The 27,640-nt window shown below is 38.4% G+C and overlaps 1 protein-coding gene across 2 annotated transcripts in view; it reads right to left on the reverse strand.

The window, feature by feature from the left end:
- Window positions 1–27,640, reverse strand: part of cnih3 (cornichon family AMPA receptor auxiliary protein 3) — a 62,414-nt gene that overhangs the window by 24,692 nt on the left and 10,082 nt on the right. For both annotated transcript variants that reach the window (XM_072681029.1, XM_072681020.1), the window contains exon 3: window positions 14,677–14,724. In XM_072681029.1, the coding sequence (XP_072537130.1) occupies window positions 14,677–14,724 (48 nt within the window). The remainder of the gene's footprint in view (window positions 1–14,676; window positions 14,725–27,640) is intronic.

The following is a 27,640-nucleotide window of genomic DNA, read 5'->3' on the forward strand; positions in this document are numbered from 1 at the left end:
GGCTTCATCTGAATGAGAAAATCACAACTACACACGTGGACAAAATTGTTGGTAACCATCAGTTAATGAAAGAAAAACCCAATAGAAATAACACAGAAATAACTTGAATCTGACGAAAGTAATAGTAAATTAAAATGCTTTGAAAATTAACCAATAAAAGTCAGGCTTTTCAACCATGCTTCATGCACTTTTAACTTTTTTATTTTGCTACACAACCTTTTGAGGCAATCACTGCAATCAAACAATTTCTGTAACTGTCAAACACATCTTCTGCACCTGTCAGCAGGTATTTTGGTCCACTCCTCATGAGCAAACAGCTCCAGTTGTCTCAGGTTTGAAGGGTGCCTTTTCAAGATGGCATGTTTCAGCTCTTTCCAAAGATGCACAATAGGATTTAGGTCAGGGCTCATCGAAAACCACTTAAGGATGGTCCAATGTTTTCCTCTTAGCAATTCTTGTTTTTAGCTGTGTGTTTTCTCTCTAGATCTCTAGAATCCCTTGATAGTCTTGAGATTTCATTGTACCCTGCACAGGATCAAGACACCCTGTCCCAAATGCAGCAAAGCAGCCCCAGAACATAACAGAGCCTCCTCCATGTTTCACAGTAGGGACAGTGTTCTTTTCCTGATATGCTTCATTTTTCCATCTGTGAACATAGAGCTGATGTGCCTTGGCAAAAAGTCCCATTTTTGATTCCTACTTATCTGCTTTAAAGAGTCCCATCGTGTGTGTGTGTGCATTTGCACATCTGTGTCAGCTGTGGGTGCAGCTTACAGTAGCTGAATGCATTTATCAGAAGGGTGTCCATATACATTTAGATATATTGTATTTGGGTATGCACAAAATGTGTATTAGTCAGGCAATAACATAAGAATGTTATTGGATTCATCTGGATTACAAAGTCACACCTGCATAGATTTGTCTAAGCAGTATTCTTACCAGTATTATTTATTAGTTATTAGTATTTTTGCCAGGGCTCACTTGCAAGCTAGGGCTCAGAGATGTTTAATTCAAGTGTAAATCTCCAGTTAAATAAAGGAAAAATAAATAGATGGCAAATCAATATACTGGTGAAATACATTTATTTATTATGTTTATATTATATTATATATTATATTTATTAAGTTCATTTCTTGATAGAACCACCTTTTGCTGCAGCAGCAGCTTACATTTGTTAGGGTATGTTTCAGCTTTGCTCACTGTTTTCTTCTTGGCAGATTCGCTCCAGGATGTTTGGATGATGATTGTGGACTGCAAGAATAGTGTCACAGATTCTTAATTGAACTGAGTCTGGAATTTTGCCTGGTCATTGTAAAACATTCACCTTTTTGGTACTTAAATTTAGTTTTGGCCATCTGCATTAAATTACTGTCCTGCTGAAAGGTAACATTTTGTTTAAAAAACACCATATTGTCTTGTCTGATTACAAAACCTTGTCCCACATTTAGGCTGGGTCACTGTGGTGTTTTCTGGCAAAGGTGCTTGGATGTGTTTTTTTCAGTAATGGCTCTTTCTGCCCTTCCTCCCACACAGCCCAGTTCTATTCTATAAATTTGTGACTTCCTTCATAAAGCAACTTCTTTTTTGTTTTGGTATACAGCCTTGTCTAGGTAGTTCCTGGGCAGCTTTCATTTTCTCACAATTTATCTATCAGCGCTCACTGAGATATATTGGCATATAATGTTAGTGCAGCATCTTCTGCATGTTTACAACTTTATCTCATCTGAAATCCTTCTTACATCTGGCCCTGTGTGTTTTTAAGGATAAAGCTAATGACACCAAAGAGCATGTGCCACACCTCCGCCCAGTGTCTGTTGTCTTATTGGTCTTAGTGCTTGGTCACAGGCGAATGGGCCTGGTCCCACCCCCCTCAACACCCAGGCCTATGCGTTTCAACACAATGCAGCTATTTTTAAAGAAATCCTTTTTGAGGGAGAATGTGTTTTTTTTCTTTCTTTTTCTCTCCTCTTCCTGCTGGCAGAGAGGGTTGGCTGCAGGAAGATTTGATAACAAGAAGCGTGAGGGAGGGTGTATTTAATTTTTTATGCTTCGTCTCTAAAAAGCCAGCTTAGCAACTACATCCCAGCTAATAAGCACAAATGTTCAGCCAGGTGTATCTTTTATTTTATTTATTGTTTGTTGTTTTGTCATTTTTTTAAGGCACAATCAATCATGGCTGCTCATGCATATTCACTAGGTACATCCCCGCTCTGTCTGAAATGTGTGTAATAGTGACTGAGACAAGGATTCCTTACTGATCCTCAGCACCTTGCCCTGGGCACTTTTAAAGGCAAACAAAGCTTCTGCTCCAGGGCATTTATCCAGGGCATTTTTTTTTACGTTTCCATCCTAATGACATGGTCCTCTGCCAATTACGGAGCTGGGAGGTAATGGAGACTGTGCAAAGTTTCAGATAAATGCTAAGCTGAGCTCTACTGTCCAGTGTCCCTTCACTGCCTTGGTCTGCCAGAAAATCTTAATTATTGACATGCAGTAAAGATTGGTGTGTTTACAGAAGACAAAAGCATGTATATAAGTACTGTCAGTTATACAAAAGAAAAAGGGCAATGACATGTAGGATGTGAATCTTGATTTGAATGCATTTAATGGTCATTTACCAGTCAATGAATAAAGACTGAAAATGACTATACCTATAGGACTATTTTTTGCATCTCCTAATGCTCCTAGTCTTCCAACACGGCTCTGCCACAGCTTTCCCACAAGCAATTTGACTTCTCAACTCCAGAGACTTCTCAACTCCAGAGATATATGGACTCCTCCACACACACACACACACACACAGACACACACTTATTCACCCAAGATGTGAATCCCAGACAATGTGAAAGCATTTTTGCACTGAATACTACCTCACCGCATCATTGCACTCTTTTGCACATAGTTTCTGCACACTGCATTTTTCACAATTACTTATTTATTAAAAGTAGCTGCTACAGTACTGCATTAACCTGTGCTGCACTCTGCCGTTTTCTGGCTGATCCTCCACAATAACATAGTGGGCATATTTTCAATCAAAGCTGTGTCTGTCTGATTTACTTATTTATTGTACCCTGCCTCCTACTCTTTCTCATTGTTTCGTTTTACTGTGTACCCTGTATATAGTTGAAATGACAATAAAGCCTCTTGACTTGACTTCACTTGACTTGACTAATGAAAGTACTAATGACTATTTTACTTTTTTTAAATGCTGAGGGTGTAGTGTTTCACAAAATTCAGAACTCGATTCAATACAGTAACACCCCCAGAATTCTCAATGCAGAACCATGTGGGTAATGGCTGAAAATACATATATATTTTTTTACATGCATCCTAGTGGTAGCAATATGTAATTTAACTGGTTTAATATATTTTTATACTGGTTTAAATCTGCCAATCAAGGAGTCACAGTGCGTTCATACCCACCCTGCACAAAACAGACCAGCATGTAGAATCAGTGTTTGTATGCTACCTTTTTAAATTGCTATAAAATATGTACTAGGCTTTCCTTCTTGTTGGATACATCAAGGGTGATTGTAAAAGCTCTTCAACAAATTTACTGTAATGTTAAGAGGACAAAGCTTCAGGGTAACATGTTTAATCATTTATAAACAAGAAATATCAACACATTTTATGGGAGGTTTTACCATTTCTGTGATATTGTGCATTTGCATGCACTGTCAGTGATTCATAAACCACAATATCACACAAAACAATTCCATGTGAATGATTCTGATGGTAAATATAAGAAGTTGATGTGAATTTTAGTTTTTTTCTATAATAAAAAAAACAAGACAGCCTTGATGCCCATACACACACTTAGCTGATTATTTGTTATATTGTTTGGATTAAGCATTAAGTCAAACCTTACAACTGCAGTAGAGCACTAAGTAGGACATTTAACAGCATAATAATATTTAATATAAGGACATTAGCTACAAGTTAAAACTTTATGTTAGCCATATAGGCTTACAAAGTGTAAGCTTTTCCTCTCCGTACTGAGGTAAAGATTGTAGTTTGCCCTTTATTTACTTCAGTGTTTAGTTGCGGAATTGAAAAACACATATTGAATGATATGAAACAATATTATATAAAAAATATATAAAAATACTGTTTTGTTATGATCTATTACACATTATTGAGCAGTTCAATAATTCCATGAAAATAAATGTATATATAAATACATGACTAAATAACTATATATCTTAGGTTACTGTAACCAGGTAAGGCCTATGAAAATGGGTTATCTAAAAACTAGTCCTATCTCTGAAAGAACAAATCTTTGGGGATGCTTACTACAGGCAAGCATTTCTATTTAGTGTGGACTAAAGGATTTTGTTGTTTGGATACATCAAATACATCACATATCTATTTGCTCCTTTATTTTTGGGGGGTCTTCAGATGTTTTTTTTCTGTTTAATTGCTCTCATTTACTGTTGCCTATGACTAAAGAATTCATGAACATGATATAAATGTTCTTTTGTTAATCATGAAGTGTACAATACATAATTCAGCAACTGCCTATTAGCTTTTATTATGTATTATGTATTTCAAGTTATTGATTATTTATTGTTTATCTTTAACAATAATTTAGAATCAGTCAAACCTTACTTTCCCTGCTTCTGAAACCATTCAAGCAAAAAAACAAAAAAAAAAAACCTGTCACTGGGCATAGCCCTTTTTTTTATCAACAAGGCATTGCCTTTCAGCTATTCTGTGTCATTGGCAGTTATTGCTCGCCGTATGCAAATGCCTTTTAGAGAAATTGAAATGTGTGTATGAAGTGGTGTCATGAAGAGGACAGAAACCTTTGTACTGTAACATCAAAAAGTAGTGCTCCGTTTGAAGAATAAACACCCGCTGCTTTGGCAACCAGGGGGGATTACTCAGTATTCCCCAGCCATTGGCTAGGAGACGATTCACCTTGACATGCATTGTTGGGAAACACACTAAGTACTATCTAGATACACAGGGAGGGGACTTTGGGAATGACCTTTTTTTAATATTTAAATTAAGATGAAGTCTTCTTCTCCCCCTCTCTTTAAATTAAATATTCAAACATTTCACTTGAAAAAGCCTACACTTGAATTCACATAACTAAAGAGTTTGCAAAAACACAATTCCTATGTTTGTTTGCTCTTTTTGTCAAGAATTGTGTTGATGTAACACATTTTATTATGTGAATGCAATTTTACATATTTGTCAGTGCGGTGTGAAGCAGCTTTTGCTACTACTACTGCTACCAGTAATAATAATAATAATAATAATAATAATAATAATAATAATAAATGGTCAAAATTCATTCATAGTACTTTCCATTTCAGCAATACAAATACAGCAAAATTTCAAATACTTCTATTGTTTAAAACATCACACATCCTCCCAGTGATTCACACTAAATATAAACTTGATAGCACTTCAGCACATTAATACTTATACACTTATGTCCAGTAGTTGGTAGATAACAGGATGATCCCTAATACTTTATTTAGGTACAATTTAAGAAAAGTAAACAATATCCAAAGTCATTGGATTGAATCAAACAACTCAGTCTCATCTGACCATAAAACTATTAGAAGATGCAAATGTTAGTTCTTTCTGGTAAGACTGGTCTGGATAAAGCAGCAGCACCAGTCACAAAAGAAAGAAAAAAGTGGCATCCACAAGAGGCAGTGTAATCAGCAATGGGAGGGCGGGATTAAGGTCAGGTGATTTGTGGAGGCATTTAGCAAAGGCTACATCACCAGAGAGAAGGCAAATGTTTGCTAGCTTTGTTTGAGAGTAGGACGAGAAGGTATGGCATGCAACTGCAGTCTCGCATGGTAAATGGGGCAGTGGATAAACCTGGTGAGAGTTATGGCCATTCGATGCGAATGGTATCACATTTCTGCTGGGAGATACTTATGATCCTCCCTTGTCTGCTGGGCTTTAGCAGATGCAAGTGTTTAACAGGTTAACAACATACTCATTTTTTGTGGCAATTATGTTTGAGGGCAATGGGCAGTGTAAAGGAGAATGAGTGCAGGGTACAAATATTGCTAAATGAGTTCATGTATAAGATTAAAAGCTGATCTACAGGTTCCACATTGCATTTATACCACCAGATTTGGTGTTATAAAAAAAAGTATTTTATTTGTTGTATTTTATAGAGCTAGCAGTGCCATGTGAAGTTGAAGCTGCTGGCGCTTATGAAAGGAAGAAGTTGCAGATCTGGTGGCTGAAGTGAGAGAGAGTGGCTGGCAAGCAAACATTAGACCAGTAGGGATGTGTGTAGCGAGGTTGAATGTGGATTCAGAGGCCAAGTGTTAAGGGCGACAATAAAGGAACTGCCAGAAGTAAATGAAAGATCTTGTCAATGGCTGTGGATAAGAAGGGCTGAGGTTGGGTGAGGAAGGGAAGTGTGTGATTGAATGTGCAGGTGTAGTGTGGTGGTTGATGTAGGCTGTTTTGCATTTGTTGAAATAGTGTTGTTGAAGTTGTGCATAAAATCCACATGGCACTAAGCATGCATCAATGTTGCCAGTGGGGCTAGTCACCAGGGAGGCCAGTGTGGTTCTACAGTCATGGTTAACTGAGAAATTTGTGAAGTGGGCCTGGCAGGTAGTGGGTCTGGGATGTCAAACCCACTCTTTTTTGCCTTCGGGGGGTGTCTTGGGCGTAATTCAACGAAATCCTGATGAAGGGACGTCTCGTTCCTATCTGATAACCCCTGTGAAGAACTTGTAAGAATTTATGGTAGGAGATTTGAATTTGGGTGAAGGGAATGGGCTGGGCCCCATGTGTAACCCTAATTCTTAGGTTCAGGATATTCTTATTTTTTCCTGTAGTATTTTATCCTTGCAGTCCATGGTGATGTAAAACTCACTTGACCGTAGAGAATAACACTTCCAGCAGCTTCCAGTTCAATACAGGCCTGTGCCTTGGTGTTTCTTGGGTTAATGGGCACAGAAAACCTATAAGCTGTAGTCAATCATAATTAACTAACAGGCCTTGGAAATGAAAAGTGAAAAATGTGACCTTGTGTTAAATTGTGAAAACTCTTGATGTATGTTATACACTAAGTCTTCCAGGGAAAAGGAACAGTTCCATGGAACCATTAAAGGTCTAATATTGCCATGACAATTATACCCATGATGATGAGTGTATGTCAATTTTGAGCCACAACTGTACTTGATCATGTTTAATGCTAAATTTACTGAAGTGAAATTACTGTTACAGTTAGTGTTTTGATTAGGCTTTATTAGAGTTTTGTCTTCCATAGTCTGCGGTTGTTAGCTGTTAACAATAGTACCAATCTAGAAGCATTTTTTTTTAAATATTGCATAATAATAGTTTCCATCACTTCTGTGGTTCACAACAGACTAATTAAATATGAATCTTTCTTCAGCAGGAATTGTTTTTTACACCATTCTCCAATACCAGCAACGTAAAGTCTCTTTTCTAACATGACACTTCCATGCAGTGTGTTTAGTATCACACATGGAAACCAGTTGCTCGTGTATGAATATGAACTTCATATACCAATGCAATTATTCTGTCACCTTCATGTTTATTATTAATATCCATACAAAGCCAACCATAGGAGGCACCCCTGGTTAAGATGTGTTCTTTAGCTTCTAATAAATTAAGTTTTTTTCTAAATAATATAGGACCACGATGGAAAAAAGAGTAAAATCCAACCTTTACCTCAAGTGAATTTTAAGGGAAAAAAAAAAATCCCTGACTAAGAAATAATTACTCTTCATAAAATCACCTGTTCCACAATTATTGGCACCCCTAACATTTCTTAGAAAATAAATGTAATTAAAGTATTTCTGTCAATTCTACAGTAGTTCACGAAGTTGATCAGAGTATGTAGGAACATTTAATTAGTAATTCACAACTTCCTGTTTCCCTGGGGTATAAATATGACGTGACACAGAGGCCATTTCTCTTCAACATGGGAAAGACAAAGGAACATACCATTCAAGTAAGGCAGATGTGTGTTGACCTCCACAAGTCAGGCAATGGCTACAAGAAAATAGCCACTCACCTCCACCTGTCCATATCTACTGTCAGAGGAATTTTTAAGAAGTTTAAAACAACTCGAACAGTGGTAAACAAGCCTGGACGAGGACGCAAGTTTATTTAGCCACCATGCACAGTGAGGAGGATGATAGGAGAAATAAAAAGGTCTCCAAAGCTCACTGTTACAGAATTGCAACAAATGGTAGCTTCTTAGGGTCACAAAGTCTCCAAAACAACCATCAGGCGCTATCTGCATGCCAACAAGCTGTTTGGGAGGCATGCACGGAAAAAACCTTTTCTCACTCACAATCATAAACGCAAACGTTTGGAGTTTGCTAAGCAGTACTGGAACTTCAACTGGGACCGTGTGCTTTGGTCAGATGAAACTAAGATAGAGCTTTTTGGCAACAAATGCTCTAAGTGGGTCTGGCGTAACACAAGAGCTGAGTATGCAGAAAAGCACCTCATGCCCACTGTGAAATATGGGGGAGGATCAGTGATGCTGTGGGCCTGTTTCTCTTCCAAAGGCCCTGGGAACCTTGTTAGGGTGCATGGCATCATGAACGCTTTGAAATACCAGGACATTTTAAAACAAAATCTGGTGGCTTCTGCCCAAAAGCTGAAGATGGGTCGTCACTGGGTCTTTCAGCAAGATAATGACCCAAAACATATGGCCAAATCTACACAGAAATGGTTCACCACACACAGACTCAAGCTCCTCCCATGGCCATCTCAGTCCCCAGACCTCAACCCCATTGAAAACCTGTGGGGTGAGCTGAAGAGGAGAGTGCAGAGGAGAGGACCCAGGTCGCTGGATGATTTAGAGAGATTGTGCAAAGAGGAATGGTCAAAGATCCCTCTATCTGTATTCTCCCATCTTGTGCAACATTATAAGAGAAGATTAGGTGCTGTTTTGTTGGCAAAAGGGGGTTGTACAAAGTATTAACATCAGGGGTGCCAATAATTGTGGCACACATGATTTGATGTTAAACAATTATTTCTTAATGTGGGATTTTTTTCCTACTGAATAAATTCACTTGAGTTAAAGGTTGGATTTTTCCATCGTGGTCCTATATTATTTAGAAAAAAACTCAATTTATTAGAAGCTAAAGAACACATCTTAACCAGCGGTGCCAATAATTATGGAGGGCACTGTATTCCTTGTTAATTGTGTTTCAATGCTGTCTGTAGTTGTGTGCATTTATGCAGGTAAATAATGTCAAACAAAGCATAGATTTTTGTTTTAATAACCTGTTTTGTATATAAGTCATGTTTGATTAGTCATGTGTACATCATTTTGCACGTGTTCTATATCTGTTGGGCAAGATATATTTAACAATAATCAGGCAGATGCTGAAATGTCACTTTTTGCTGGCAGTAGTGTTCACCTACTACCCATCATTCATTTCATTTGACAAACAAATCTGCCAAAATCAATGGTATAGTGTAAGATACAGAATTGCCTCACAGAATTGTAGTGTATCCAAGATTGAAGTGATTTTCATACAAGATTCACATTTCTTGCCTGTGCCAAAAAATAATCTGAGCCTCCTACTGCAGTGAGCTATAAAGATGAAGAGATGAAAGGTTTTGAGTACAGTCGGGGTGGGAGGGGGTTGGGTATCTAGTGCCTTGTTAGCTAAAAGATGATCTCCTGCAGTGCTAGTCTTTCAAAAAGGTGAGCTTGTGAATGCAAACCAGTATCAGGTCACTGTGCTTAAGAGATGTTCATGTTGTAGTAGAAATAATGATATCCTCAATTTGTATGTGGTGCTTCAGCTATGATGATGAAATTGAACAGCCTGTTTGTGTTACTGTTCCCCTAATGCAAATATATGCAAATTATCTGTGGTCAGTGAAAAAGTAGCGATTAGAAAGTAAAGTAGAGATTAAAGGTCTTCATATATTCTCTGTTGATGGGTGGGGCTAGACTGCAGGGGGCTGAAAGGGTGGATATGTGTAAATGTGCAAAGAAAAACGTGTTTTTTGTGACATCGTAAAAACACTGAAATCAAACCAGGCTGTTTTTGCAGTTCACCCCATATATGGGGATGGTATGTCTGCAAATTAACATACTATATCTGTATAGCTTGAGAACAGTCCTAACAAAAAGTTCATCTGAGATCTATGATGTTTTAAATCACAGAATTGTTCACGGATATGCTCTAATAATGAGGAATCCCAGTTTTCTTGTAAAATGAACAAATTCTAAATCTGAAAACACCAGTGATTGTCAGATTCTTCATTAAAACTAAATAAATAATGGGTTTCAAGATATTTTTGTTTAAGAACAATTGGTGAATAAAGCAGAAAGCACTAATTGCAGCTGTACACCCATTCAGATATACAAAGGCATTAAGGCACAGATGTAAAGCCTCCATAAATAAACCTCATTGGGTCACTGAAGCAAGGGCACAGTGGCCCAGTGGGATGCAATATGAGCCTTAGGCTAAGTGTTTACCACAGAGATAATAAAAGACACCTCTCAAGCCTACCCTCGGCGTACAGACCCCAACAGAGAGTGAGTGTGTGTTTGTGAGAGAGCCTCTGTCATATCACATGAAGCTTTGGGTGTAAGCAGACCAGAAGCCATATAGACAGCAGTTTCCTCCTGCAGGAGGTCTACTGGATTACGCCACTTTAACCGAAAGCTAAAGTAATATTCAGTACCACTAAGTATCAGAAGCATACAAAAATGTTTTCTTATGAAAAAACTCCCTAGACACTGCACGGACACTGATCTATAGGCACAAACAAATCAAACTCAGCAGCAGAACCATATAGAATCTCTATTTTAGGTGGGGGGATGTACCGACAAAAGTTCTGATGCAGCGAGAGACCTTTTTTTTTGTTTGTTATTTATACACTTGGTCATTGTTTTCCACACTTCATGAAACATAATGCATCACTCAGCTTTCTTGCTAAGATAGAACTTGATGTTCTTTAGAGATGTTAGCTAGCACACTCAGAACACTGTAATCCCAGCATGGTTAAAACAAATGAGGATGATTGATGATTGCAGTTTAAATCCCCTGTGATGCCAAAGCCATCTATGACTTGGAGTCTCAGAGAGCATAACTGGCCTTGCTCTCTCTGGGTGGGTAAGATTGCTCTCTCTCTCTCTCCCTCATTACCCCATCACAGTGTGATGCTAACCAATGTGGTCATCTGTAAAAGAACTTGCAGTTATGCTTCTTCTTCAGTAAGGTTGTTAATGTGACTTGGAGGAAGCACATGTGAGCATTTACCCTCCCAGCACTGGTAGCATGGTATGATAGGGGAGTCCTAAACAGTGGCTAAGGGTGCCATAAGACTAGCAGACTAGAAGTGTGCTCAGAGAAAAGAGGGAAGAGAATGGCAGAATTGTTATATGATATTTAATACAGCGGTGTGTTCAGGATTTTAACGAATGAACATTTAACAATATTAGTGCATTGGCTTCATATTTGCTGTGTAGTTCTTCATGCTTGAACTTATTGTGATATGTCAAGTTTAGATACATTTTATAGGACTAAAATACTTCTCAAGTTTGTCATTTAAAATCTGCTGAAGACATGCAGGAGTTACCAATGAGCAACATTCAAACTTGTTCAAATAATTAGTCGAATGCAGGAATAACTGGAACATGCTGACAGGACCTTGTTGCTATGGCTCCCCTGGAGCAATCCCAGGACTCCGCCCACATGCCCAAATAAGGAGCCAGGATTCCGGAAGCCGGCCGTGCGCGCATGCAGCGGTCAGTTTCCCCCCATTACCATGATTCATGGCACCTGTGACTGTGGCTTCTTAAGCCCATACCACAGACTGTTCAGTGCTGTGAATTAACTCTGCACAGCCTTTGTATTAGTGTGCATGGTCTGCTCACAGGGAAACACTCTAGTTTCTGTTTTTCGTGATCCAGCCTGGTGTTCCCCGGTAATCTCTGCCTGTTTATTTTCCTGTGTCAGTCCGAACCTTGGCTTCATGTGTTTGTTTTGTAGTGCACTGTCTGTTTTATCCTCCCCTGATAGTCCAAAGCTCTGCTTCGTGTTTTTGTTTTCCCCCTGGTTATTATCCCTGCCTGGTTATTTCTCCCAAGCTCGGCTTGTGATTTTTGTTTACAGTTATATCCCTGTCCCTCCTGAGTGCTGCTCAGTGGGTCTTGGTTCTCCTCACCTTGTCTTCCCTTGATTATCTCCTTGTTATTCCCAAGCTCTGTTTCCTCCCAACCCCTGGTTTGTTGTTTTCGCCTAGTCCACCCAGTTTACCTTGCCCTTTTATTAAAGTCTTCCATGGCTCTATCCCTGCAAGTGTTTTCCATTTTCACTGCCACACCTAACGTGGCATCCTTGTATTTATTTGAAAATATAAAAAATGTCTATTGGTTTTTAGTGTTCTCAAAAGTGGTTTACATTACACACATATTACTGACCTGCATCCAAACATAACAAATACACAACTGACACACTCTGTGTTGTGATATATCATGAGACTAATTTAATTTAATAGAGGTGAAATAAGCTACAGGATCTTAAAAAAAGAAGGTCTTTTCCCCCCTTGTGTTCCACCCCAGCCAATAATATTGCAGTATAATTTCTTTTGAGCCAATCAGAGGAACGCACTGCTACCCAATACGAACCCTATTTAAATAAAGCAAATAAAGAATCAATAACGGTTTATTCTTAACAGTTGTTACAGATGTGTGTGGGGTTTAGAGAGTGCTGTTGGAGAAAAGTGGAAATGGAATGAACCATTGGAGGTGTCTAGCCCTCTTTCAGAGCTCAGAGCTACTTTCACTGCAAATTTCAACTCCAACCCAAATCTAAAACATCCCATTGAGCCAATGAAGGCCTACTTAAATTCATCTGATGGAGTGTTTTAGGGTTGAATTTAAAGTAGCTGGTAGTTCTCCAGAAGCAGGGTTGGAGACCACTGATGTATATTACTACTTTATGTATCGCTATATAAAGAAAGCATTACGCTGTCCTTATTGTTGGATGCACTGTGGTATTTTCTATACAAGTATGCAGATACAGAAAGCAATTCACATTACTAAGATGTGAATTAAAAGGTGACCTATTTATGCATTCATGCATTCTAACTAAGCTTCCTCTTTATGGTAGTTCATTAAAAGTAAACAAAATTAAAATATAGATCTAAAATCAGTTTTTATCTTGGGTAGATAATATTCTTCTCATGGTCAACTAAATTTAAACTGAAAATGTAACAAAATAAATTATACAAGGAAAAGAGAAGATTAGGAGAGGTTTAGTTTTAGGATTAAAAGGTAGTTGAAAGTCGCTGCTGAGCTGAACTGTTGCAAATAAGAGATGCTATCTTTGCAAACATGACACCATTCTGCTGAGCTCTTTTGTCCGGATACTCTTTTTACACTGAGACTGATTTGTGGTCACATGAATCCATAAAGCTTTCCTGCTACTTGTAAACATTTGTCAGCTATGACTTTATTTGATCTTCATATGTTGTGACATTTGTCATGAAATAGGGGTTAGACACCTTCTGCTGATGTAGGCACTGTTCAGGCAGTACTGCACACATTGCTTAGTGACAGACATTTTCACAAGTCACTTTATCCAGGTCCTTAGCTGTGAACATTAGTTAGGTCAAAAATATCTTTAGCTGTAGGTGTTAATTTGCTAGATTAACTATAGAGCTACTTAAAGCTACTTCATTAACCCAACTTTCCACTTTTCCCTAGATGTAGACAATCAGCCAAGATCTGTAGCTACACTGGAAGTCAGTAGTCTTTCAAATCCTTTCCAAAAATAAATGCAACCACATCTAGGTTGATTAAATTCGATTTACCCACAGACACGATTCTGACATACTCGGACTTCCCTGTTAAGCTGAACACTGGGAACTTATCTATCCAACTAATTTTGTACTGAATTCTGACCCAACCTGCAGATATTAAAATTAACTGTGGAATACACACATTACTTCCGCACCAATTACACACTAATTTACTATTTTTAAATGACATTTTTGCATTGGTAAGTTTGCATGACCTTAATGAAGACCTAAATAAGGTTTGTGCTGACATGTATTTATAGAACAGAATTTGGATGGCTATTAACGTCTAGTGTTTTCTAACAAAGAAGTTAACAAAACATGACACTAATCACGCTTTGGCTGATTGGTTTAAACTGGTTTAAGTGGGAAATTATGTGAATTTAATTTTTAGCTAAGCCATTTCTGGGTTCATTGTACAGTACAGTGTCGTGGACAGGTTTTCTTTAGTTTAGCACAGCACAACTTTGCTTTAGGGTTTACATGAATAATGGACAAAGCAATGCAGTTATTTACTGAAAATATAGTTATAGTTACTTTGTGAGTTATACACAAGTTTAGAATGAAAGACTAAGATTAATGTGAATGACTGCACATAACATTGCAAAATGGACAGACAAAGATGTAGTGAATTAAGGTTATAAACAAAGGGTTTTATTCATTTCCTGCATTTAGGTTCAAGAAGTCCTTACTTTCAGAATCCAAACCAAGAAGCAAGTATGACCTCAAGTATGACTTCATCATGAAACAAAGTTCAGTATTTTTTTACACAATAAAATATAAGATACTAAATTGTGGGTTTGGTTAAATGTGTATGACAGGGATTGAACAGTTATGGGAGGAGGATGAAGTTTGGCCTTGTTTAAAGCAAATGCTTCTTACCTTTCGAAGAAGGCAGCATATTCTCTCAATGTTCCGAAGTCTTTCACGCTGCAGAGAGAAACAAAGAAGTGTTAAATCCTCCAGAACATTAATTTCAGACTGCTGATCCCCAGCACAATGGCATCACCATGACCTGATGGCCTTCAGCTGCCAAAGCCTCAATGCGATTGCCTACTGGAATAACATGTGAAGTTAATCTGAGGAAAGGCGTATTGGCTGTGACCATTTTATGTGGAATTTTATGTGTATGTGCTGAATTGTATGTACTTATCTTGAAAGTCCAAAGCATGCAGAATATAACCCCTGTTGTGCCCACTATTTTTTCCCAAAACTGAAAATGGCATAAATATTTAATGTAAAAATGAATGGACCACCAGGAATGGTCCAAAATTGCGTGGAATAAAATCTTACTATATTGAGATGCAGTACTCAGCAACAGTTTTAGAGAGCTGCTCTAAAATACAAATATTAGAATACATTTTTTTAAACAACACATTTGTCTAACTTTTTACTTTAGTGTTTATAATTTATGAGTTATATTCTAAACTATATACATAATTTGACCCTTTTACAGCACCATACATAAAGAATAGTTAAGAGCAGTTTTCTTTTTTCTGCAAAGAGGTTTTCTAATGAATAAAACAGCTGAATATATAACATCCATTTTGCTTTTCTGGACACTGTTCTGGACAACTATGTCTGTGTATGTGTGCACATGTGTTTGTGTGATCTATGGCAGCCCAACCTAAAGCACTTGTCTGCCCAAGCTCTTGGCTTCTGCTCACTGGAGAAATTGCAGAGCGTTACACACTGGCAAGGACACGGAGGGACATATTTAGAAAAACAACTGCCAAGCAGAACAAGCAGCAGGCTAAGCTCTTTAATGGCTTCTGAAAATGGCATATGGTGATTACATCCAAACACATCCATGTGATAATTGCTGTAATTTTATAGATGGATTTTTAAAGAATTTGTTATTTTCATTTTTTTTGGGAAAGTACATTTAAGCACATGTAGTATTGTTGGGTTCATTAAAATCCATATAATGGCCTGGTATTGGCATTTTATTTTACAGCATATTAAGTACTTAGAATTTAATTTGGACACATGAAGTAAGACAAGTAGTGTCTTGTATGGAATGTATGCTAGTTTGCAATTTGGATATCTGGATATTAAGATTTTTCAAGCTGATATTTGATGGACCATTTAATTTATTAAACTCTAGAAGAGCAGACTGTGCAGTCAACACTGGACTACTGTACTAAACAGCTGCATTTGATTTATTTTTACATCAATTTTTAAATGTTTATGTAATGCATATAGACACTGAAGAAAATACATCAATATTCAACATAATAATGTTGAATAGTGGCATCTGCCCCCACATTCCCAGTTCATAAAAACTACCAGCATGGCAGTACCTGGCACTCCAATTAATATTTACTCAGAACAGCAATAATTTAGTAGTTTAAAAATGCTTGGTGAATTAGTAAATATAGCATTAATTATTGTGAGGATTTATTTTATTTTAGTGCCACTGGTATAGATGTATATAAGTACAGATAAATATATCTGGTAATTTCTTCAAGATACTATGTATACCTAGTGACCATTCCACCACTGAAATGGGATTGGACCGGTTGAATATATCTTTAACTGGTTTAGATCTGCCATTTTAGGTGTTATAACTGTTTATTCCTTTTTTAATCAGAGTAATTATAAAAGTGATTATTCTTATGGCAGCCATTTTCCAGAAAAGAGGTTTAATGCTTATCATACTTGTACCTTGCACTAGAAAAAACACAGAAACTACTTTTTTATTTTATTGATAGGTGTGTTTTCGTGTAGGCTTGTGTGCACAACATGAACCATAGTCACATATAAGTAAATTCACATGAAAATAAGTAAATGCATAGCATCACTGTTCAATGAAAAAGGGATATTTTACAGAAGAAGGCAAGAATGCCCTTAGCTTTGAATGAAAGTCAGTGTAAAATAAGAGACCATTTCTATTGGTCTATTCATCCAGAAATATTGACACAGTGTACAGGGTACATACCATGAAGAAAACTTTAATAATGGACAAAAAGAGATATATGGTTTGATTGGACAGCAGCGGTAAGCAAAGCCTGCATGGACACTGAAGTAAAGGAAATAAAAGACCATACAGAAACTGAAAGTGCACTGTTCTCACTATGTTCTTTGTTGCATTTTAAAGGATGACTTAAGCAGAATTAATCATACATTTTTGATCACCAAAAAAAATCCCCACTAAAGAACGAGTTCATCCAGGTCAATGCATTATTTAAACCAGTGGCCCAATGCTTCTAAATAATGTACTGCAATCCACTGTAACACCAGACAATGGCACATGGCTTAGGTAACACCATTGCAGTGCTCCTAATGTGCATTGCTTCATTGTGCAAGGACACTCTTATTTGACAGAAAACTAATTCATTTTGCCAGTATAAAAATAACCAATAATTGACCTCTGCATTATTTGATCTAAATATGTGCTGTTTCACTACATCTGCTGCCAGGTTTATAGAAGACTGGTGAACAACTAGTCTCATTAAATGAAAAATTGCAGAAACCCTTGTTTAGCAGGATGTATTATAACAGTGTGAGTTTTCACAAAATAAGTATCATTAGAAATTAATCTAGTATGTGTTTCTTTTAAGTAATTTGTAAAGCTTGCCCAATGTGGTAACACTTGCTACAAAAAAATATTTATTGGAGATGCATGGACAGGTCAAGGGACAGAATTTTAGGATTAGAATAAACCATTTTCTCAAGGCAGGGCTGGATTCCTGCCCTGATTTGTGGTTTGATTGCTCAAGCACACCTGATTCAACTCACCTGTTAATTACCAGATTTAGTTGGCAGGCTGGAGCGAGGAAATGATCACACAGTGCTGGGCTCTGGCCCTCAGCTTAAGGCCAGTGCTAATGAAAGTCATGAGCCAATTATGTTCTTGATGCATTTTTGTGGTTTTAATCCTTAAAGGTGGTTGGCTCTACCAATAGCAAAATCATGTTATATATATATATATATATATATACAGTGAGTCCAAGAAGTATTTGATCCCTTGCTGATTTTCTTCGTTGGCCCACTAATAAAGACATGATCATTCTATACTTTTAATGGTAGATGTATTCTTACATGGAGAGACAGAATATTAAAAAGAAAATCCAGAAAATAAATCTAAGGAATATATATTAATTGATTTGTATTTCATGGAGTGAAATAAGTATTTGATCCCTTAGTATTCATTAGCAGTTCTGGCTTTTACAGACCAGTTAGACACTCCCAATCAACTTGTTACCTGACCTGAAGCCACCTGTTCTCACTAATCACTTGTGTGAAAAACACCTGTCCACAGAATCAGACAGATCACACAGATTTCAAGTCTCCAACATGGGTAAAACCAAAGAGCTGTCACAGGACCTCAGAGTCAGAATTGTTGACCTTCACAAAGCTGGAATGGGCTACAAAAAGATTAGTAAGGTGTTGGATGTGAAAGTAACAACTATTGGTGCAATTATCAGAAAGTTTAAAGAGTATAACATGACAATCAACAGACCTCGGCCCGGTGCTCCAAAGAAGATTTCGCCTCGTGGGGTGGCAATGATGCTGAGAACAGTCAGAAATCGTCCTGCAACCACTCGGCAGGAGTTAGCAAATGACCTGAAGGCAGCTGGGACCACAGTTTGCAAGGAAACAATTGGCAACACTTTGCGCAACAATGGATTCACATCCTGCAGTGCCCGAAAGGTACCCCTGCTGAAGAGAGCACATGTGGAGGCGCGCCTCAAGTATGCCAATGATCATTTGAAAGATGAACCAAGTTATTGGGAGAAGGTTTTGTGGTCAGACGAGACCAAAATTGAACTTTTTGGCCTCAACTCCACCCGCCATGTGTGGAGGAAGAAAAATGCTGCCTATGACCCCAAGAACACTGTGCCCACCGTCAAGCATGGAGGTGGAAGCATAATGTTTTGGGGGTGTTTCTCTGCCAAGGGTACAGGGCTACTTCACCGCATCACTGGGAAGATGGATGGAGCCATGTACCGCACAATCCTGAGGGACAACCTCCTCCCCTCTGCCAGGGATCTGAAAATGGGCCGTGGTTGGGTCTTCCAACATGATAACGACCCTAAACATACAGCAAAGGCAACAAAGGATTGGCTCAAGAAAAATCACATTAAGGTCATGGAGTGGCCCAGCCAGTCGCCAGACCTCAATCCGATCGAAAATCTATGGAGGGAGCTGAAGGTCAGAGTTGCCAAGCGACAGCCCACCAACCTTCATGATTTAGAGAGGATCTGCAAAGAAGAGTGGGCCAAAATTCCCCCTGGTGTGTGTGCTAAACTTGTGGTTAACTACAACAAACGTCTCACCGCTGTGCTTGCAAACAAAGGCTTTGCCACTAAGTATTGAGTGTGTTTGGCAAGAGGGATCAAATACTTATTTTCCTCATTGAAATACAAATTAATTAAAATATATTCTTTAAAATTATATTCTGGATTTTTGTCTTGATATTCTGTCTCTCCATGTTAGAATATATCTACCATTAAAAGTGCAGAAGGATAGTGTCTTTATTAGTGGGCAAACAAAGAAAATCAGCAAGGGATCAAATACTTCTTGGACTCACTGTATATATATATATATATACTATACTATAGAGTTATTTAGGTTGAGAAATAACTCATAAATTAATTACCAAGAACTCAAACACAGACATTTCAGTTGATAATGCAGATGCTGCCACTGTTGGGCCCTTGAGCAAGGCCCTGAACCCTCTCTGCTGCCTGGGCGCCGCAGTGATAGCTGCTTACTGTACTGTCCACTGTGTCTGCTTGCTCACTGGTGTGTATGTGTGCGTGTGTGTGTGAATGCATGGGTTAAAGGTGGAGGCCAAATTCCATCTGTGTTTAACACAAATGGCGATACATTTGCACTATATATATATGTGTACATAAAATCTTTACTGCATTCCTGAAAAAAGTCAGATGTGCAGTCTTGAATCTGTCAACATGGAATTTAAATAGGGAAGCAGAACGATGACAGTAACTCTAAATGTGTTAAAGCACGACTTTGACAGGAACATTAATAAGAGTCTACACTGAAGCTCTTATTGCCTCGATCCAGACCACAGCTGTGGATCATGGAAAAAGCACCCGCAAAAGCTATATTGGACCTTCACTATTTTTGGAGTGCATCTCATTTGGATTCTTCCAAATTTGCCCCTTTTTTCCCCCTTCACACTATCTTCCTCTCTCCTTGTCTCATCCCGAGTTTGAACAAGGCCATGCAAATACACTGCAGATGAAACCATGGAGACTAAGATAACTGCAGACACATCACCGCTTCTAATTAGCAGGCAATTAGGCCCAGCTCGCTTTGAAATGTTAGTCAGCGTGAATTCTGCTTGACGAGTGAGGGCTGGCACAATGTAAATAAGATAAATAAAAGTAAACTTCACAAGGTAAATATAGGGCAGAGAGTCAATACCATGTGGCAGCGCAGGGGACTTTAGGGCTGCAGAGACACCACAGTGACGGAAACGACCATCAACAGATTGCGATATAATGACTCACAAAGGCCTTCAAGTAGAGGAGCATGTCACATCATCTGCCAAAAGTACACAAACAAGGCTGGATGTACTGAAGTTCTGCCTGAACTGAATGTGTGACATTTTTGGACTTCTGCAGTTTATTAGCACAGTTTATGCTTGTCTTCAATTTTTCAGAAATTAGACATCCATGTGCTTAATAATCTATTTCTATTAAAATGCACACTTCACAGCACAGCTACAGGAGCCTTCGATCCTTGCTTGGGTCTGTTTAATGTGATCTCTCTATGTCTGTGCAGGTTTTCACCAGGATTTCCTCACACCCATCAAAAAAACATGGTTGGCTATATTAAATAGTCCTATGTGAGTGAATGGGTGGGTGGTACCCTGTAATGGACTGATCCCCTTTCCAGAGGTGTTCCTGCATTGAACCCATTGATTCTGAGTAGGCTCCAGACCACCACGACTCTGATCAGGAAGAAGCGGATACAAAAAATGGATGGATAATACGGTTAAGGTTTTAATTTAAGCTTAAAAGGAAGAGAGGGTCAAGTGGTCACAAAGAGCTTGTGGTAGAGAGGTCCAAGGACCTGACAGACTTTCCATCAACTGATGATTGAATATTATGTGTTAGATTGCAAAATGTCCAGTACTAAAAGATTTGAAGAGCCAAAGGAAAGTTAGGATGAAGGTAAGTTCAGGAAGGTAAGTGTGGGACCATGGGGTTTAAGAGAGGTTTGTACTTTTCTGATGAAAAACTGTCACAAGAGTGCAGTTGGTTAGCATGTGTCCAGTAGCTATATAAAGCATCCACTCAGTCATGTATCTACTTAGTGAACGTACAGATTGCGTTTACAAAACAACAGTGAGGATGGCACTCGAAATTGTCTGAGAATAGTGACTAGTTGTTTTCTTTAAACAACAGAGGCAACAGAGCAAGCTAACCGGCTACTTCGCAAGCTAACCAGCTAATTTGCTATACAGGTAATACAACTGCACTGTACCACAGATACATTACATTATAAAATCTACAGCAGTAAGAGTCTGGGTGCCTGTTTCAGTAGCTTGTTATTTAAAAAGTTAAATATCTTACCTATACAGCAAGAAAAAAGCATAGTCTGCATCTTTTTGAAAGCTTTCAGGTCAGGGAGCTCTCACTTCCTTTCAAAAATCAAGACTCTTTTTGGGCTTGCCAGCTCTCTTCAGATCTAATTCTGCGTTTCTTTGGTTTGACAATGGATGAAAAAGCAGATGAAGACTGAGTTTGACTGAGAGGCTGAGCACCAATATTTGACCATCTATGTTCTAGTGAGAGAACCCCTCCAGCTCATTAATCCAGAAAAGATCATTTTATTTAGTGCCACCCCACTAAGATAGAACCTCATGTTCTGTGGAAATGTTAGTTGGCACAGTTAGAGCTTTGTGTGACCTGCAGGGCTAACACAAACACTGAACGCTGACACTACACATGAACAGGCTTATTGGCGCATATTATTATATTACAGCTCTGACAGAGGCTTAGTGCAGACCTGAGAGTTAGTGTTAAACAATCAACCAGTGGTACAGATGCCTTTTAGCAGTTAGAGAAAGTGGTCATTTGTTTCTGTTCTGCTAGAAGCCCTTATGTGTTAATGACATGTAATTCTCCATTAGCAACCTAGGAGCATGCTTCTCTTCAAAAGAAGTATATGTGGTATGTATAATGCATATATATATATATATATATATATATATATATATATATATATATATATATATATATATATATATAATGCACTACATATAAAAAGGTGCAAAGGGTTATTAGAGCGATGCCATAGAAGAATCATTTCATTAGGAATGCTTTTGTAAAGAAGTTGTAAGTGTAAAATTATTAAAGAGCCTTGACATGACACCCTTTGAAACACCTTTACCTTTATTTTTAAGAGTATTTATTATAGTAAGCGACTTCAAAAAGTAAGTAATTCAGTAACTGAACATAATCAGATTACATTACTTTAATATAGTAATCTTTTGGATTATCTTCTTAGTACATTTTTGAACAGGTAATTAGTAATCTGAAAAAGAAAACATTTTTAAAGTAACCCTCCCAACCCTGGGCACATGCTGAACGAGGTCTTGTAAAGCCTGGCATTGACTAGGGGAAGTAGGTGTAGGTGACTTGGGAGGTTGAAGTTTGTTTATTGTTTATTCATTTTTTAGGTTTTTCTGTCTATCCTTCCACTGTGAGAAGAAGAGTCAACACTGAGGGTCTGAAAGGATGTGGTACTGATCAAAGAAAACAAACAGAAACAAAAGATCTTACTGATGAAGCTGATGGAGTTCTTAGAACAATGGACTGTGTCTACACCTTAACGTCACAGAATGTTTCTGGGGTTACGTGGATGGTGAGTAGTGAAATAAAGCTCAAGCATCTAAGACTGAAGTTTTGGAACCCAATATTTAAAAACCTAAGACCTAAGCAAATGAAAGCAAGTGATGAGTGCATAGCTCATTTGCTGTTGGCATAGTCTCTTATTTTTCCACAGCACTGTATGTCTTCTTTTTTTACCTTTTGTCCTGGAACACTGAAACAGCATTATCATAAATTTGGACCTGCTAAACAAACCACATTCTTGGTTTATTAAATAATTGTTTCATTTCAGAGCCTCAAATTTTGACATTTTTTTGCAATCTATAATTTGTTCTAGAATCCTGTTGGAATCAAAGGTTAACCAAAAAATGATCCAAACGCTAATTAAAGAAACTAGTTTCGACATAAGAAACAAGTGCTTGAGTATTCCAATTATACGGTGCAGCCCTAACAGTGTTTGAATGTGTTTGTATCTGGTTGACCTCAGATGTTTTTTTTCACTCTTTATGTTCTATATTTCAAAATACTTTCTTTATTAAGGCTGGATAATTGAGCTCACATTCTAATTCACTAGTGTGACCCAGCCTTATAATGCTACCAGTGGAAGAAACTGCATTTATATTTCACAGTATACTAGAACAACAGCTGATTTGAGAAAACCCTACAGTGTTCCACTCTCCCCAATTACCCCAGCAACTTCTTCGCTAAACACGGCAAAAACAAGCTCAGGAAAATTCAAACTCTGTTAAAAACCCTGCAAAAAACTCTATCTACTCAATCCAGAACTTAAACATTATGCAAATGAGGAGGGGGTATTTTAGGAATAGCTATGTGTGGCATATCAAAAAAGCGTTGTGAAAGAGTTGTGCTGGCATGACTCAGTTCTCTGTGATGAGACTTGCTTGACTCCCACTGGTGAGTAATTTATTCCGTGTTTGTGTGGCTGACTTTCTAATTCTTGCCGTAAGATGATCTGATATCGCTGCTGGGCACCCCAAGCTAATTGAGTATTAGCCCAGGGTACGCAGGACGCAACAAACGTTCAAAAGGACGAGAAATGCTTCCAGCAAACAAAGAGACTGCACTGAAGGACTGCAGTACAGTGCTGTATATATTCTATGCAGTGTGTATGAGACACTGAACTCTGACTTCAATATGAGAGAAAATGACATGGTTGAAGAAGATCTGACACTGACAGCAGGTCCCCTTGGCAAACATTTTGAGCTTGGTGCCCTTGCCAGGCGAGCTTGTACCATGCCATGCTTTATCCCCAGTTTAGCTAGTTCTGTTTTGAAAATGGCTACATGCCACTACACATCTTCTCCAGGATTGCCATGGACTGAGTGAGAATGTGATATGTTTTGTGTATTGACCTGCTGCTTAGATATGCTTCATTTTCTTATTGATCTGCAAAGTGCCATGCTAAAATGTGCAATGGAAATTACCAGGAATTAGCAGTAGGACAATATGATGTTATGATACCATGATATATCACATATCACAAAGTGCACATCACAATGCACTTTTTTGAGCATGTCATTAGTACATCTTAACAAACATGGCACCAACAAGCTTTTTTTCTGAGCTATAGTACTGTATATACTGCTTTTTGTATAAAACCTTTGACTGGATGTATGATGTAATATAGTCTATGTGTAATATAGTCTATATTAGTGTTGAGCAGTTCAAGTTGGGACATCCCCCTCCCCCTTAAGTCCTTTTCTCTGCCTCCTCCCTTTTAACTATGTTACTATGTGTTACTATGTGTTATACTCTTGCACATATTGCCAGCATTACACCACATGGTTCACTCAATTGTCACCTAAGCTTGCTCTTTTATATTTGTTTCATATGAGGAGGACAGGAGGAAAGAAGGAGCAGAGGCTTGTTACCAATACAAATAGCTGTTTTATTATTTCTGTTACCATGTGTGCAATATGTCATGTGTAGATTCTGAAGTATTCTGGTTATGCTAGAGCATCCCAGAATAAAACCTTCAACAAAAACATAAAGCAGACTTTGTTTATTGGTGGCAGCTGTATCAACATCCACCGGTTACATAGGGAAGCATTGCCAATAGAATAGAATGACTCTCTGGGGCAGATAAACAGTAACATATTGGCAACATGCCTAAAGCCACGTGTGGGCTAGACGGGGATAAAGCCCCCCAGCATTGAGCTGAGGAGCAGTGGAACTGTGTTCTGGAATGATGGTACACCATCCAATACAATTGGGATACGTTGGGGAGTTGGAGATGTGGTGGGGTGGTGAACCTTATTCAACCATTTCTTTCTAGAGAGTCACCCAGGTGCTCGTTCAGTCTCTCGTCACTTCAAGACTTGACTACTGAAACTCTCTTCTGGCTGGTCTCCCTTTGCGCACCATCAGGCCCCTGCAACTCATCCAGAATGCAGCGACACGGGTCGTCTTCAACGTTCCTAAGTTTAGCCATGTCATTCCACTGCTGCGTTCTCTTCACTGGCTTCCTGTAGCTGCTGCCTGCATCTGATTCAATACCCTGACACTGGCTTACAAAGCCAAGACTGGACCAACCCCTTCTGTACTTCATGGCAATGGTCAAAAGCCGATCTGACCCAAGAACCCTTCCACCTTCAAGTACGGCTCGGCTCGACCCGCCATCCCGCTCAGGCTATTTTCTGTCCTGGCACCTAAGGGGTGGAACGAACTTCCCCTGGGTGTCCGAACGGCAGAGAACATTTTTAGTCTATTCTAACTAGCTGAGGTTATCGTTGGGTAAATAGTGAAGCACTTTTGTAAGTCACTCTGGATAAGAGCATCTGCAAAATTTCTTAAATGTAAATGTAAATGTTACTAACGATATCTGATAGCTAACTTTCTATAAGCTTATTAACATTATCTAATTACTATCGCTAAATGCAATCAAATCCTCACAGCGATGTTCCACATTCCCTGGACAGTAAAGATGGTTACTCCAACAAGAGCACCCTGTGGACCCCTTTTAATACCCTTGATTTCAGAAGAAGCAATTAATAAGCAGGTTTTCTAATACTACTGTGCATGAGTAAACTGTATAACGCTATGCTACAAGTACACCAGCAAAATCACGAGGAATCACCTGAAACACTATAGCAATGCAAATGCCCTAGCTATCACCTCAAAAACCACCTAACAAAACCATAGCGACCATCTGGAACACCATAGCAACAGCTCCACAGCTCTGCGGCCACTTTATCAATACCCTAGCAAACCACCTAGGCTACAGTTACAACCACCTATCATCAATCATCACAGTCATTTGGGATACCATATTAACTGCTTAGAAACACACCAAAATACTGTAGTAACAATACAGCAATACCCCAGCAACCACCCAGGAATTGTGTAAGCTGCCAAATCCCACAATTTCTTTGAAATGTTAAATATTTCACTTATTATAGTTTAAGTTATTATTATTTACTATTATTAGATGGTTCTATTGGTTTACTGGTTCATTTATTAATTCCCACTTTTTTAAAAACACATATCAAGTAATTCTACTGACTGAATAATAACTGTGAAATATATTGTTATATTGTGATGCTATGTTTTTGCAATACTTTTCAGAGTCTGTTGGGACAACTAATGTCATCAACGTGTTGATACCTGCACACTGTTAAATTCATATTTAGTGTTCAGGTATCCAGTATACAGTCTTGTGGAAACTTGTGTACTTATGGGCCTGTATCGCTCTTACTAAGGAATGTTGCGTTTTTTCTCAAACACACACTCTCGTTCACACATACATACACAGACACACTTACCATTTCAAATCATTCTTTTGCCAGGCACAGTATTCCCAGACCCTATGTGGATCCCCGCTGGTTCTCAGTGAAAGAGAATAAGACCGTAAGTTGCTGCAGTGCTATTGTGTGCCACTGCCTCTGCTGACCCTGCTGAGCCTGCTGGGGTAAAGCCCCAGACTGACAGAAGCCACCAATTAGCCAGGCAGGGTGTGAGAGTGAGTCAACTGAGAGACAAGATCAGCCAGGAGGCCATCAATCTTTCAGCCCCCCACCACCACTACCCACCACTAGCACCATCCAGGCTTCTAAATCCTCCACTGTTCTCCCCAACCCGCTGAGAAGGGTAGGAGGAAGAGGAGGCAGGTGGCGTTATCAGTGCGTCACACTCATCGTGAGCGTACAGAGTAGAGAACAATGCAGTTACACTAGTGTAGTCAAGTACAGCTTGTCTTCTGTGAAAGTGAGCATCGGTCATGAGCAGTGGTGAACTGTGACTATTAGAGCTAACAGAGAGACTATATATGGAGGTGAATAAAGGCATCACCCTTGTTTCATGTTGTGTATGGACATAAATGAAATGACTGTACATAGCAATGTTTACTGCATATAAATCTTTAAAATCTGATACCCTGATGCTTATTTCCACTAATGACTCTATGTGACTCGCAGGGCATTAAAGGTAGGTCCTCTGGAAATCAAGATGCATTGGATACATCACTGACTGTGAATGCAAACGGTAGTGTATCCAGAATTAAGACAATTTTTGGAAAACAGCGGTGGGATCTCTGTGCCAGGTCTCTTTCCTGAAAGAGACACTGTTACTTTGCAAGATAAATACAAGATAAAAATATTTGTATGTAACATGTATGAAACAATGTATGTAACAGGCTTCAAATCTAGTTTTGGATATTTATATATATTCTAGTTCTGAATATCCACTAGAACAAGGGTGTCAAACTTACAGGGCCATATTAATAAATCTTAACAAAGCTGGGGGCCAAAGAATGCATATGTTTTTTATTTCATTTGTAAATAATATTTTTCTATAAATAAATCATTTTGCCATATTACCCAAACTGTCTTGTTTATTTAAAATATGCCACAGTCTGCAAGAGCAAAATATTTGTACTGGAAATATTACATTAATGCTTGACATATTAAAAATAAACAATTTATATAACATTTATATTAGCTACAGGAAATGGCAGGTAACTAGTATAAGACCAATGCCATACTAGTTACAGTAGATATTAACATTTTAAAGTTAAGGAA

The sequence above is a fragment of the Salminus brasiliensis genome, chromosome 1, assembly GCF_030463535.1.
Source record: "Salminus brasiliensis chromosome 1, fSalBra1.hap2, whole genome shotgun sequence".
NCBI classification, from domain to species: Eukaryota; Metazoa; Chordata; class Actinopteri; order Characiformes; family Bryconidae; genus Salminus; species Salminus brasiliensis.